General features: G+C 46.0%; 1 protein-coding gene across 2 annotated transcripts; it reads right to left on the bottom strand.

The window, feature by feature from the left end:
• Nucleotides 1-1,361: 1,361 nt before the first annotated feature.
• LOC140419102 (uncharacterized) lies at nt 1,362-6,534 on the bottom strand. 2 transcript variants are annotated; one of them, XM_072502859.1, is made up of 2 exons: nt 5,737-6,534; nt 1,362-5,109 (listed from the first exon to the last, which is right to left on the bottom strand). In XM_072502859.1, the coding sequence occupies exon 2, from the start codon at nt 4,667-4,669 to the stop codon at nt 3,698-3,700; it is 972 nt and encodes a 323-aa protein (XP_072358960.1). In that variant the 5' UTR covers nt 4,670-5,109; nt 5,737-6,534; the 3' UTR covers nt 1,362-3,697. The 2 variants fall into 2 exon arrangements, with proteins under 2 accessions (XP_072358960.1, XP_072358962.1); XM_072502861.1 differs by lacking the exon at nt 5,737-6,534 and adding an exon at nt 5,464-5,691.
• Between the last annotated feature and the right edge of the window lie 6,970 nt (nt 6,535-13,504).

Genomic DNA, 13,504 nt, shown 5'->3' with positions numbered 1-13,504 from the left:
ATGATCTTATCTCTTTCCTCTTGACAATATTGTCTCCATAATCCAATTAATTCTTTAGCTTTCATACTTTGGCTCTTTCTTTTTTAAAAATTATATATATATTTTTTTATTTGCTTATTTATAACCATTGGCAATTTTTTTTTCCCTTGGCAAAACGATTGAAAAGGTTCTAACAGTGTTCTTTTAAAACTTAAAAATGTTTGAAAATTCAAATTGAATTACTGCAACTCGCAAGCTTAGCTCTGTTCTCAACTCAAAACTAAATTTACGATTTGCTTAACACAAACTTGTATAACATTTACAACTTAATTAATTCTTTATCTTAACAATTTTTCTTTTAACAAATTTTTCTTACATTCTCAAAAATGTTGGCAAAGTCAACTGTCATCTCCAGATTTACACTTTTTAAAATGGTGTCAGTGATCTTCTTTAAGTTTCTATTAATTCACAAATAAAATGAGATAAACATTATTTCAAGTAAGTAAAACTTAAGATTCTGGCAATTTCAATCAATTGCTTTCGAAAATAATAACTTTTATCAAAGAGGTGGAGAAACCCACTGGTTTCCTTTAATTAATTCAAAACGTAACTTTGCTGGAGTTCACTGACTCAAAGGAAAGGTATCCGATTACACTACAGGCTGCTGCTGCTATCTCAAGGCCTGAGTGAGGAGCACTGTCTGTCGTCTTTAACTTTGGCTGCTGCTGTTAACCCTTTGAGAGACTTCTGCAACCCTTTGAGAGACTTCTGCTTCAACCAATATGCAGCATTCCCCACAATCTCAACTAGTCCTCAGAACTGCGCCCTTCGCCACCACAGTCCAAGGGTACAATTTTAGCTTAATCAACTATAGATTTAAAACACTCACACATGGAGTTGAACCATCTGTTTTAGATGTCACATCAACCCATAACCTAACCCAAGCCGAATCAGAACTCACACATGGAATTGAACCATCTTCAGATTTAAAAACACTTATTTAACTGACCCCTCATCTGCTGAAATCACATCAGTCGTCAACAACACAATTAACCCAAAACTGAACTATCAATTATGATATCCCATCAGTTTAATTTGCTAATCCCCAGACTGACCTTTGATTTCGTCGAGACAATCTTTCCGGACCAACCGCGAGTGACCAGACTAATCAGACGATAAGAAGAGGGGAAAAAGCAATGCGCGGTGATTTTCCAGCTATACATTGTGGGCCGCTTCTTCCCAATCTCCCTGTTCATAATCAGTCTAATTCTGATTTCGCAGTTGGTCAGAACCGTCTTGAGAAATCCCGGGTTTTTGGCACCAAATGACAAATCCCAAATATCTTTACCCGTCAGTCTGGCCTCAATAAAAGTCGAGATGGATTTGCAGGTATAGCATTAGTTATTTTATTTGGCTTGCAAGCCTGATTCATCTCAGAGGCATAAGACACATCCAGTCTCCTACACCCCGGAAAGCGAATGAACAAAGAGACAAAGGGATCTCTGCAAATCAATTCAAATGGTATCAAGTTACACATACACGATTCCCATAGGTCATCCTATACCCCTCCTGACCTGGTCAGACATTCTGATTGGTTCACTTCCAATCCCTTCCTCTGGCCCCTATTACCCAGCATCCTTTTCTCCTCCTTTGGTGGACACACCTCTTCCTTTGCTTTGCCATGCGGTCTGAAATCCTTTGTCTGTGAACTCACCAGAATTAGACTGGCCTACCTCTACATTACATTGACTAATATCTCTAAAGTAACTATTTTATATCACATTCGTCAGGGTGTCCTCAACATTGATGCTGAGCCCCATGAAATCTCATGGTGTCGGGTCAAACATGGGCAAGGAAATCTCATGCCGATTACTGCCCTCCTTCAGCCACCGAATCAATACTCTTCCAGGTTGAACATTACTTGGAATAAGCACTGAGGAGGTGGGGGGAGGGATGGGGTGGGCATTCAAGGTACTGTGGGTGGGGGAATGCCCATCATCAAGACTCGCTTGGTACCACCACTGAGCTGTCGGAGTCCTGAAGGAGCTCTCGCTGCTGGACTGGGCATGCGGCAGGTAGTGAGGGAACCAAGAAGGATAAACACACTCAACCTCATCCTCACCAACCTACCGGTCGCTGATTCATCTGTCCATGATTATATTGGGACCACTGCGCATCCTTGTCTATTTTCAGGTTAGCAAACTGTACCTAATGGAGTGTTGCAGGGATCAGTGCCGGGGCCTCAACTATTTCCAACCTATATCAATGATGTGAATGAAAGAACCAATTGTGTTTGTGCCAAACTTGTTGATACAGGGATAGGTAGGAAGGCAAGTTGTTTAAGGAGGATACAAAGAGTCTGAAAAGTGTCAGATATGTTCAAGTGAGTGGACATCAACTTTAGCAGATGGAGTAAATGTGGGAAAATGTGAGGATGCCAATTTGACAGCAATAGAAAAACCAGAACACTATTTAAATGGAGAGAGTGCAGAATGCTGCTGGACAGAGTGGACTGGGTGTCCTAAAATAATCCCAGAAAGGTAACATGCAGGAACGGCAAGTAATTAGGAAGGCTTTTCTGTAAGGGGGCTGGAATATAAAATATAGCCTCCATTGTCCTGTCCATCACTGTGCTAAACGGGATAGATTCAGGACAGATCTAGATCAAAACTGGGCATCCATGAGGTGCTGTGAGCCACCAGCAGCACAATACTTAAACACAATCTGTAAGCTCATAGGCCAGCATATCCCTCACTCTACCATTACCATCAAGCCAAGGGACCAACCCTGGTTCAACATGGAGTGGGGGAGAACATGTCAAGAGCAGCACCAGGTTTCCCTGAAACAGATTCCAATCTGGTGACCCTATAACAGGAGACTATAAACATGTTAAACAGCAGAAGCAGCATGCTCTAGGCAGGGCTAAGCGATCTCACACACAGCGGTTCAGATCAAAGCTGCAGTCCTGCTACATCTCCATGGTGGTGAATAATTAAACAAATCACAGGAGGAGGCTCCACAAACATCACTGTCCTCAGTGATTGGGAGACAAGCACATCAGTACAAATTGAAACAAACTGAACTAATTTCAGTGCTGCCTCCATACGGGCTGGTCGACTGCAGTCTTTTCCCAGAGATATGATATGATTCTAGGTGGTCCGCAGAGCAGAAGTTTGTAAGGGCCCTTTTTTTGGATGTCCTTGTATCATTTGTACTGACCACCTTCATGTGACTCATCCCAGTGTGACTACGTTCATGTTCAATGAGATTCTGTGATCGTTTAAACAGCTTCCCACAGTGAGAACAACTTAACTGCCCCTCAGTGCGAACAACCTGGTGCTTGACCAGATCCCCAGTACAAATGACTGGGTTTTGTGTTTAGTGATCCTGGGTTTGTTACCAATACCTCCCCTGGATGCCAAAGCTCACTCAGACACACTGGAAGTGATGGGGAGCTGGGCCTTGGCTGAGAGAGTAACTGAAGGTGTGAGAACTGAAATAATCCCGAGTTAGAAAGGAGGAAAGGTCACAAAAATGCAGCAGCCAGTAACAGGACACCAATTAATCTCTTCTTATCCTGGTGAAATGAAGGTTTCAATAGTGTGTCTGAAACAATATTAGTTCACTTGACATATATTCAGAAGATTAAACTCCAGTCCAGTTATAGGGATTATTAACATCAGCAAAAACAAACTCCAACAGTCAGAATGAACATGGTTCAGTGCTGGATGTGATTAACAGCAGCAATAACAGCAGAATCCAAACCCTGCAGACATTTATCAACCTGTTGCTGTGTCAGATGAGCTGTCCGAGTAAATCCCTTCTCATACTCAGAGAAGGTGAACGGTCTCTCCCCGGTGTGCGTGTGCTGATGTGTCAGCAGATGGGATGAGCGAGTGAATCCCTTCCCACAGTCAGAGCAGGTGAACGGCCTCTCCCCAGTGTGAACTCGCTGATGTCTCAGCAGAACACTTGTGGTTTTAAAGCTCTTCTCACATTCAGAACATTTGAAAGGTTTCTTATCTGTGTGAACAAGTTGGTGTGATCGGAGGCTGGTTAAATAAATGAATCCCTTTCCACATAAGGTGCAGGTGAATGACCTCTCCCCAGTGTGAACTCGCTGGTGTTTCTGGAGGCCAGATAACTGAGTAAATCCCTTCCCACACACTGTACATCTGAACGGCCTCTCCTCGTTGTGAACCCGCTGGTGTATCAGCAGATCACTTGTGGTTTTATAACTCTTCTCGCATTCAGTACATTTGAAAGGTCTGTTATCACTGTGAACCAATCTGTGAGTAGCGAGGTGGGATGATCGTGTGAATCCTTTCCCACACACAGAGCAGGTGAATGGTCTCTCCCCAGTGTGAGTGCGTTCGTGTTCAATGAGATTCTGTGATCGTTTGAATAGCTTCCCACAGTGAGAGCAGCTGAACTGTCTCTCAGTGCGAACAACCTGGTGCTTGACCAGGTCCTCGGAGCTTTTAGAGTTATCACAGTCTGACTGGTTAAACAGCCTCTCATCAATGTGAACTTGCTGATGTGTCAGCAGGTGGGATGACTGAATGAATCCCTTACCACACACAGAGCAGGTGAATGGCCTCTCTCCAGTGTGACTGCGTCGATGCATTTCCAGCAGGGATGGGTAATTGAATCCCTTCCCACAGTCCCCACATTTCCACGGTTTCTCCATTGTGTCTGAGTCCTGGTGTCTCTCCAGACTGGATGATCAATGGAAACCTCGTCCACACACCGAACACGTGTACAGTTTCTCCCCGTTATGAATGATGTGCTGTTTTTTCAGGCTGTGTAACTGGTTAAAGTCTTTCCACAGTCAGTTCACTGGAACACTCTCACTCGGGTGTGTGTTGTGTGGGTCTCGGGGCTTTTCCAGTCACACTGATGTTTTCACAGTCAGTTCACTGGAACACTCTCACTCGGGTGTGGGTCTCAGTGCTTTTCCAGTCACACTGATGGTTGAAATTTGTTCCCACTGACAGAACCAACAAACATTTCTCCTTCCACATTCAAGGACCGATGATATTCAGGTCCTGATGAATTAAGTGACTCTGTCAGATCTTGATGTGATGTTTGGTCTGAGTTCCCCATCTGCAAATCAACGTCCTCTTGTACCTTGTAAAAGACATTGACAGTGTCAGTATTACCATTAGTACAGGATTAAATTCAGAACAGACAATTCCAGTTTCTATGGGTTTTTTCTCTTGTTTCCCCAAACTTGTGGTCCAATCAAACCTCCTTCTCAACTACACCAGAATGTTGTTCCCAGTGTCTATGGGACATTCTGCACCCTGAGGTGGCCACCGGTGTGGAAGGTCTCAAGTGTTCCGGTAGACACCGCACGCTCCCTCTCCAGGACAACCCAGGGACCGACAAGACCACAGAAGAGGGGCCGACAGCCGGAGTTACCCCCTGCCGATCTACAGGCTGCTGCTTTAACCAGGCCCAGGAGCAGATCCTCTGACTTACCCAGCCCCCTCCACACTGGGCAGTGATTGGGAGTGTGGGGTTGTAGTGCAAACCAAATGGCGAAGCAGTTCCTTCAGGTAACGAGACGGAGACTGCGACCTCTCACTGAATATAAATATATGGCCCAAAGACTCCTCTGGGCGGCGAGTAACAGGCGCAGCCCGAGAGCGGGGCATTGATTTTAAAACGTGTTGTCCCGGTCTGGGGGAAATAAAGACCCGGAACTGGAATCGCGGGACTTGCAGAGTCTGATTCTGGATTTGAGGCCCTCACCAGGTGTTTAGAAACCCTCCCTCTCCAGATCCGGCTCCATCGTTCCGTCAGAGTTTCCGCATCCTTCCCGCTGCAGAGGCGACAAATGAGCGACTCTCCTCATCCCATTACTCGCTCTGCGCATGCTCCCATACTGGTCACTACTGCACCTGCGCAGCATATTCCTCTGATGTGAATGGGGGACATTCATTACCGCGGGAATGCTGGGTAAATACAACCCCATCGAAAATCCTAATTAGTGACTCGTGATCTTTTTTGCTGTGATGTGGATATTGGGGGGGAATGTGCACAGACCCTTCATTATCCATCAGAAAGATGGAGTAGGAATTGGTGGAGAATTTCAAATGCCCTAAAGTTTTCCAACACGACAGCAGAATCCAATAGCTCCAGTCAAATGTAAACTCAAAATGTGGGGTGGCTGAGTGAAGTACTTCGGTGGCACAGCATCAGACTCTCAAGTTCAATTCCGGCCTTGGGAGACTGTTTCCACTTTCTCCCCACGTCTGCGTGCGTTTCCTCTAGGTGCTCTGGTTTGCTCCCACAATCCAAATATGTGCAGGTTAAGTGGATCGGCTATGCTAAATTGCCACTTAGTGTCCACAGATGTGGGGTGGCATGGTGCGCTAGAGACACGAGTTCAACTCCACCTTATCATCATATCATATCATAGAAGTTACAGTGCCGAAGGCCATTCGGCCCATTGAGTCTGCACCAGCCCTTGGAAAGAACACCTACTTAAGCTCATGCCTCCACCCTATTCCTGTAACCCCACCTAACTGTTTTTGATTCTGCAGTTATTGCTGCTGTTAATCACATCCATGCCGGACCCATGTTCATTCCAATATTTATTTCTGATGTAAATCAGCCCTATTTGGATGCAGTTTGTGCCCTATAGCATTATAGCATCTAATTTATGTATGAATAGACCATCATGTCTGAAAAGCTTGTTTTAAATTTAAATCACTCCGAAACTGTATTACCTGAAGATGAGCAATAAACAAACCACAGTCCAATCCTGCTGCTCTATATTGAGAGGAGAAAGTCTGTTCGGTAACTTGAGGATGAGGCTGCATCCAGGATTTTGACCCAGCGACAGTGAAGGAACATTAATATATTTCCAGGTCAGGAGTATCTTGGAGGGGAACCTCCAGGTGATGGTGCGTCAATGTATCTGCTGCTCTTGTCTTTCTGGATGGCAGAGGTTATGAGTTTGGAAGGTGCTGCCTAAATGAACCTGGGTGAGTTATCGTGCATCTTGTAGCTGGTACACAATGCTGCTACTGTTCGCCAGTGTAGCGAGATTGAATGTTTGTGGATGGGGTGCCAATCAAATGGGCTTGTTTTTTCTGGATGTTGTCAAGCTTCTTGAATGTTGTTGGAGCTGCACTCATCCAAGCAAGTGGGGAATATTCCATCATGCTCCTGACCTGGGTCTTGCAGATGGTGGACTGGCTTTGCTGAGCCTGGGGTTGAGTTGCGTGCCACAGGATTGCTGGCCTCCGACCTGCTCTGGTAGCCACAATATTTATATGGCTAGTCCAGTTCATTTTCTGGTCAGTGCTAACCCCCAGGATGTTGATTGTGGGAGGTTTAGCGATGGTAATGCCATTGAATGTTAAGGGTCAATCATTAGATCCTCTCTTGTTAGAGACGGTCAATGCCTGGCACTTGTGTGGTGTGAAAGTAACTTGCCACTTGTCAGCTCAAGCCTGGCTATTGCCCAGGTCTTGCTGCATTTGGACATGGATTGTGTTATAACCCCAATGGAGGTCCCGGGACAGGACCATACAATTTCCCATTACCTCCCCAGAATAGGAACTGCCCCTTTAAGGGAGCAGGGCTTCCTCTTAACAGGGAGAGCCCAATCTCACATAAAACCCTCGTCTGGGGGCAATCAGGGAAGGAGATTCTTGAAAATGAAAAATGAATGAAAATGAAAATTGCTTATTGTCACAAGTCGGCTTCAAAATGAAGTTACTGTGAAAAGCCCCTAGTCGCCACATTCCGGCGCCTGTTCGGGGAGGCTGTTACGGGAATCGAACCGTGCTGCTGGCCTGCCTTCAAAGCCAGCTATTTAGCCCTGTGTTGCGGAGTTGAGGAGTTTGGATTTGTATCATAATAAACCTTATTCATTACTTTCTACCTATCATCGCTGTGTCCTGCTGTCCGCGAATTCAACAGACTGCATCAGTGTCTGAGGAGCCGTGAATGGTGCTGAACATTGTTTAGTCACCTGCAAACATCCCCAATTCTTTTTAAAAAAAATAATTTAGAGTACCCAATTAATTTTTTCCAATTAATGGGCCATTTTTTGTGGCCAATCCACCTAGCCTGCACATCTTTTGGGTTGTGGGGGTGAAACCCACAGAAAATTTGGGGAGAATGTGCAAACTCCACACAAACAGTGACCCAGGGCCGGGATCGAACTTGGGACCTTGGCACCGTGAGAGGCAGTGTTAACATCCCCAATTCTGACGTTATGAGGGAAGGCAGGTCATTGATAAAGATGTTGGGCCTAGGACTCTGCCATGAGAAACTCCTGCAGTGATGTCCTGGAACTGAGATAATTGACATTCAACAAACACAACCAACTTCCTTTGTGCAAGTTATGACCAGCGGAGTTTCCCCCGATTCCCATTGACACCAGTTTTGCTCGGATTCCCTGATGCAATACTTGGTTAAATGCTGGCTTGGTTTAAATAACAGTTACTCTCAGATTACCTTTGGAGTTCAGCTCTTTTGACCATGTTTGAACCAAGGCTGTAATGAGATCAGGAGCTAAGTGACCCTGCCAGAACCCAAACTGGCATCAATGATAATCTAATAATAATCATTATTAGTGTCACAATTAGGCTTACATTAACACTGCAATAAAGTTATTTCGAAAAGCCCCTAGTCGCCACACTCCGGCGCCTGTTCGGGTACACTGCGGGAGAATTCAGAATGTCCAATTCACCTACCAAGCATGTCTTTCGGGACTTGTGGGAGGAAACCGGAGACTCAATGTGCAGACTCAGCACAGACATGACCCAAGAGCAGGTTATTGCTGAGCAAGTGCCACTTGATAGCACTGCTGATGGCCCCTCCATCACCTTACTGATGATTGAGAGAAGACTGATGAGGCAGTATTGGGCTGTGTTTGATTTGTCCTGCGCTTTGTGTACAGGACATACCTGGGTAATTTTCCACACTGCTGGGTAATCAGTAATTTACAAAGATTCCCGATAGCTTCCTTGCATTTGCACTCCATGTCTACATTAATAAACTGAGGACCCCATTAGCTTTTTTTTGTAAACATCTTGATCAACAGCTTAATCACCCAATTGTCGACATTTACCACCCTTCACCCCCACCACCGCTGGGATATTTGATTCTACACGGTTTAAAATTGCACCATTGACGGAGAGGTTTAGAGAGGGAATTTCACAGTTTCCGGCCTTGGCCCTACACTGATGGTGGAATAATTTAAATGGGGAATTTTAATTATTGTTGAGCTAGCACATAATACCCTACCAGTCATTGTATTCTAACTTTTTTTGTTGTTGTTGTTTGTGAGCAGAGTGCAGATATCTCAGAGGGTTGTAAAACTGGAGATTACAGAGATAGGGAGGGATAAGGCCCTGAAGGGACTTGCAAACAAGGTAGAGGATGTGAATTTTAAAATCAAGACTGTCCTACATAAGGAGCCAGTGTAGGTCAGTGAGCACAGGGGTGATGGGTGAACAGGACTACTTGGTGTGAGAAAGCCCACAGTCAGCAGAGTTTGGGATGATCTCATGTTTCAGTGCTGAAATGTGGACAGGAATGTATTGGAATCAACAAATCTAAAGATAACAGGGGCATGGATGAGGGTTTCAGCAGCAGATGAGCTGGGATGGAGGGGGAGACAGGTGAGATTATGGAGATTGAAATATCTGGTATTAGTGATGGGGTCGATATGGGGTCAGAAACTCATCTTGGGGTCAAATAGGACCCGGAGATTGTGCAGAGTGCAGTTCAGCCTCAGACAGCTCCCAGGAAGAGGGATGGACTCAGGAGTTAGGGAACGGAATTTCTAATGGTGACTGAAGACAATGGCTTTGGTCTTCCCAAATTTTTAATAGGCGGAAATTTCTGCTCATCCAGCACTGGATGTGGGATAAGCAGTTTGATAATTTAGTAACAGTGGGGGAATGGAGAGGGATAGTGGTGAGGTAGAGCTGAGTGTCGTCAGTATCCATGTGAAAACTAACACGGTGCTTTGGGATGATGTCACCTAGTGGCCGTGTGTAGGTGGGAAATAGGAGGGGCTGAGGACAGATCCTTGGGGACACCGAGTACAAGGACTTTGGAAAGGAAAGGGAGATTGGAGATGGAGCGGTAGGTTGCCAAGACGATGGGGTCAAGGGTTTTGTTTTTAGGTTGGATGATGAGTGAATTTTTTAAAAAATAAATGTTTTTTATTGGGTTTTTGAATAAAGTATATTTACCGTTATGTACACAAAATAGAATACACACATATATATATATACATAGAGGAGAAGGGAACACGCACAAAAAACAAAACAAACAGCAACAAAAAAAAAGTTAGCTAGCTCAACAACAGCAGCTCTGTACAATTGGCAGTATTGTTTTTAGCACATAAGTAGGCATCTGTTTGGGGAGGGGGGGTGAAACTGGGTGGGAACATAGACATTTGGGCGCCGGGGAAACAAATACAGAACAATTACAGAGGGCAATACGCGAATGGATCTGGTTTTGGTGCTGTAGCTTGCTTCTCCCGGACGGTTTTCGCTGCCGTCGTCATCTTGCGATCACCTCCGCTTCAGCCGTTCGTCCTGTCTTTCGCACGGATTTTCCTTGTTCTCTGCTCCTGTAGATGCCAAGTTTGTTCTTGTTTACGTGCCCTACTTCCGGCTATCATTCCCTTGCCTCCTCCCACCTCACTGGTTCCCCTCTATTGTTCCCTGTCTCCTCCCTCTTCCACCTCCTCCCCTTCTCCTGTGATTAGCCTTTCTTTCCTCTTAGGTTTAGCTGCTATCCCCCCCACCACGGTCTATCCCTCTCTCCCCCAGACTCAGGTACTTTCCGCCCGGCTCGGGTACTTTCCCCTGATTCTTGGCGACCAGTCTATTCTTCTGCTTGTTTGTTGCCACTAACAGGTCTCGGAACAATTGGGTGAATGGCTCCCACGTTCTGTGGAAGCCGTCGTCTGACCCTCGGATGGCGAATTTGATTTTCTCCATTTGCAGAGATTCTGAGAGGTCGGACAGCCAGTCTGCAGCTTTGGGTGGTGCTGCTGACCGCCAGCTGAACAGGATTCTATGGCGGGCGATCAGGGAGGCAAAGGCAAGGGCGTCCGCCCTCCTCCCCGGAAATAGATCTGGCTGGTCTGATACTCCCACGACTGCCACATTCGGGCATGGATCCACCCTCATCCCCATCACTTTGGACATTGCCTCGAAGAAGGGGGTCCAGTACATGGAACATAGAACAGTATAGCACAGAACAGGCCCTTCGGCCCTCAATGTTGTGCCATGCTTTGTCCGAAACCAAGATCAAGCTATCCCACTCCCTGTCATTATGGTGTGCTCCATGTGCCTATCCAATAGCCGCTTGAAAATTCCTAAAGTGTCCGACACCACTATCACAGCAGGCAGTCCATTCCACACCCTAACCACTCTCTGAGTAAAGAACCCATCTCAGACATCCCTCCTATATCTCCCACCCTGATTCTTATCGTTATGCCTCCTTGTATCAGCTGCATCCACCCGAGGAAATAGTCTCTGAACGCCCACTCTATCTATCCCCCTCATCATCTTATAAACCTCTATTAAGTCGCCTCTCATTCTCCTTCGCTCCAATGAGAAAAGCCCTAGCTCCCTCAACCTTTCCTCATAAGACCTACCCTCCAATCCAGGCAGCACTCAGGTAAATCTCCTTTGCTCCTTTCCAATGCTTCCACATACTTCCCATAATGAGGTGACCAGAACTGCACACAATACTCCAAATATGGTCTCACCAGGGTCCTGTACTGTTGCAGCATAACCCCACGGCTCTTAAACTCCAGCCCCCTGTTAATAAACGCTAACACACTATAGGCCTTCTTCACTGCTCTATCCACTTGAGTGGCAACCTTCAAATTGATTTGCTTTATTGTCACATATACCGAAGTACAGTGAAAAGTATTTTTCTGCGGCAGAGGGAACGTACACAGTCCGTACAGTAGTAGACAAAAGAATAATCAACAGAGAACATTGACAAATAGTACAACAACAAACAGTGATTGGTTACAGTGCGGAACAAGGGGCCAAACAAAGCAAATACATGAGCCAGAGCAGCATAGGGTGTCATTACAGGGAGTTCTTACAGGGAGTGGATCAGTCCGAGGGGCAGTCGTTGAGGAGTCTTGTAGCTGTGGGGAAGAAGCTGTTCCTAAGTCTGAATGTGCGAGTCTTCAGACTTCTGTACCTTCTGCCTGATGGAAGGGTCTGGAAGAAGGCAATGTCTGGGTGGGAGAGGTCTCTGGTAATGCTGTCTGCCTTCCTGAGGCAGTGGTATGTGTATACAGGATGAATCTGGGAGTGGCAAGCTTGTGTGATGCGTTGGGCTGAGTTCATCACACTGTAGTTTCTTGCGATCTTGGACCAAGCTGTGATGCAGCCGGATAGGATGCTCTCTATCGCACATCTGTAGAAGTTTGTGAGAGTTGATGCAGACATGCCAAATTTCTTTAGCCTCCGTAGGAAGTAGAGACGTCGTTGGGCTTTCTTGACTGTTGCATCAACGTTAGTGGACCAGGACAGACTGTTGGTGATGGTGACCCCAGGAACTTAAAGCTATCGACCATCTCCACTTCAGAGCCATTGATGCAGACGGGAGTGCGTGTCTTGCTATGCTTCCTGAAGTCGATGATCAGTTCTTGGTCTTTCCAACATTTAGAGGGAGATTGTTTTCGGTACACCATGCAACCAACTGATTTATCTCCCTCCTGTAGTCTGATTCATCGTTGTTTGAGATACGGCCCACCACAGTCGTATCATCCGCAAACTTATAGATTGAGTTTGATTTAAATATTGCCACACAGTCATGTGTGTATAGGGAGTACAGTAGAGGACTGAGTACACATCCTTGTGGGGCCCCAGTGTTGAGGACTATTGTGGAGGAGGTGCTGTTGCCTATCCTGACAGATTGCGGTCTGTTGGTGAGGAAGTCGAGGATCCAGCTGCACAGGGAGGGGTCAAGTCCAAGATTGCGGAGTTTGGTTATCAGTCTTGTTGGGATAATGGTGTTGAAGGCGGAGCTGTAGTCAATGAACAGCAGTCTTACATAGGTATCCTTGTTGTCGAGGTGTTTGAGTGTTGATTGCAGAGCCAGTGAGATTGCGGTGATAGGCAAACTGCATTGGATCGAGACCGTCTGGGATGCTGGCAGTGATCCATCTCATGACCAGCCGCTCAAAGCATTCCATGATGACAGACGTTAGTCGTTGAGGCAGGCTACCTTGTTCTTTTTTAGTACTGGTATTATGGTGGTCTTCTTGAAGGAGGTAGTACCCCGCAAGTCTGGGGCAAGACCAGAACATGTGGGCATGATTGGCCAGGCCTCCTTGGCACTGTTCCCACCTATCCTCCACCTTCAGGAAGACCATACTCATACGAGTTCTTGTTAAGTGGACTCTATGTACCACTTTTAGTTGCGTCAGGCTGAGCCTTGCGCACGTGGAGGTGGAGTTGACCCCATGCAGTGCTTCGCTCCAGAGTCCCCACCCTATTTCAATCCCCAAGTC

This window comes from Scyliorhinus torazame, chromosome 5 (assembly GCF_047496885.1).
Source record: "Scyliorhinus torazame isolate Kashiwa2021f chromosome 5, sScyTor2.1, whole genome shotgun sequence".
NCBI lineage: Eukaryota > Metazoa > Chordata > Chondrichthyes > Carcharhiniformes > Scyliorhinidae > Scyliorhinus > Scyliorhinus torazame.
Note: the sequence above shows the minus strand (reverse complement) of the source record. Positions and strands in the feature narration are given on the sequence as shown.

Coding starts and splice junctions, on each gene's coding strand:
- LOC140419102 (XM_072502859.1), bottom strand. CDS start 4,669: ATGGAGAAACCGTGGAAATGTGGGGACTGTGGGAAGGGATTCAATTAC.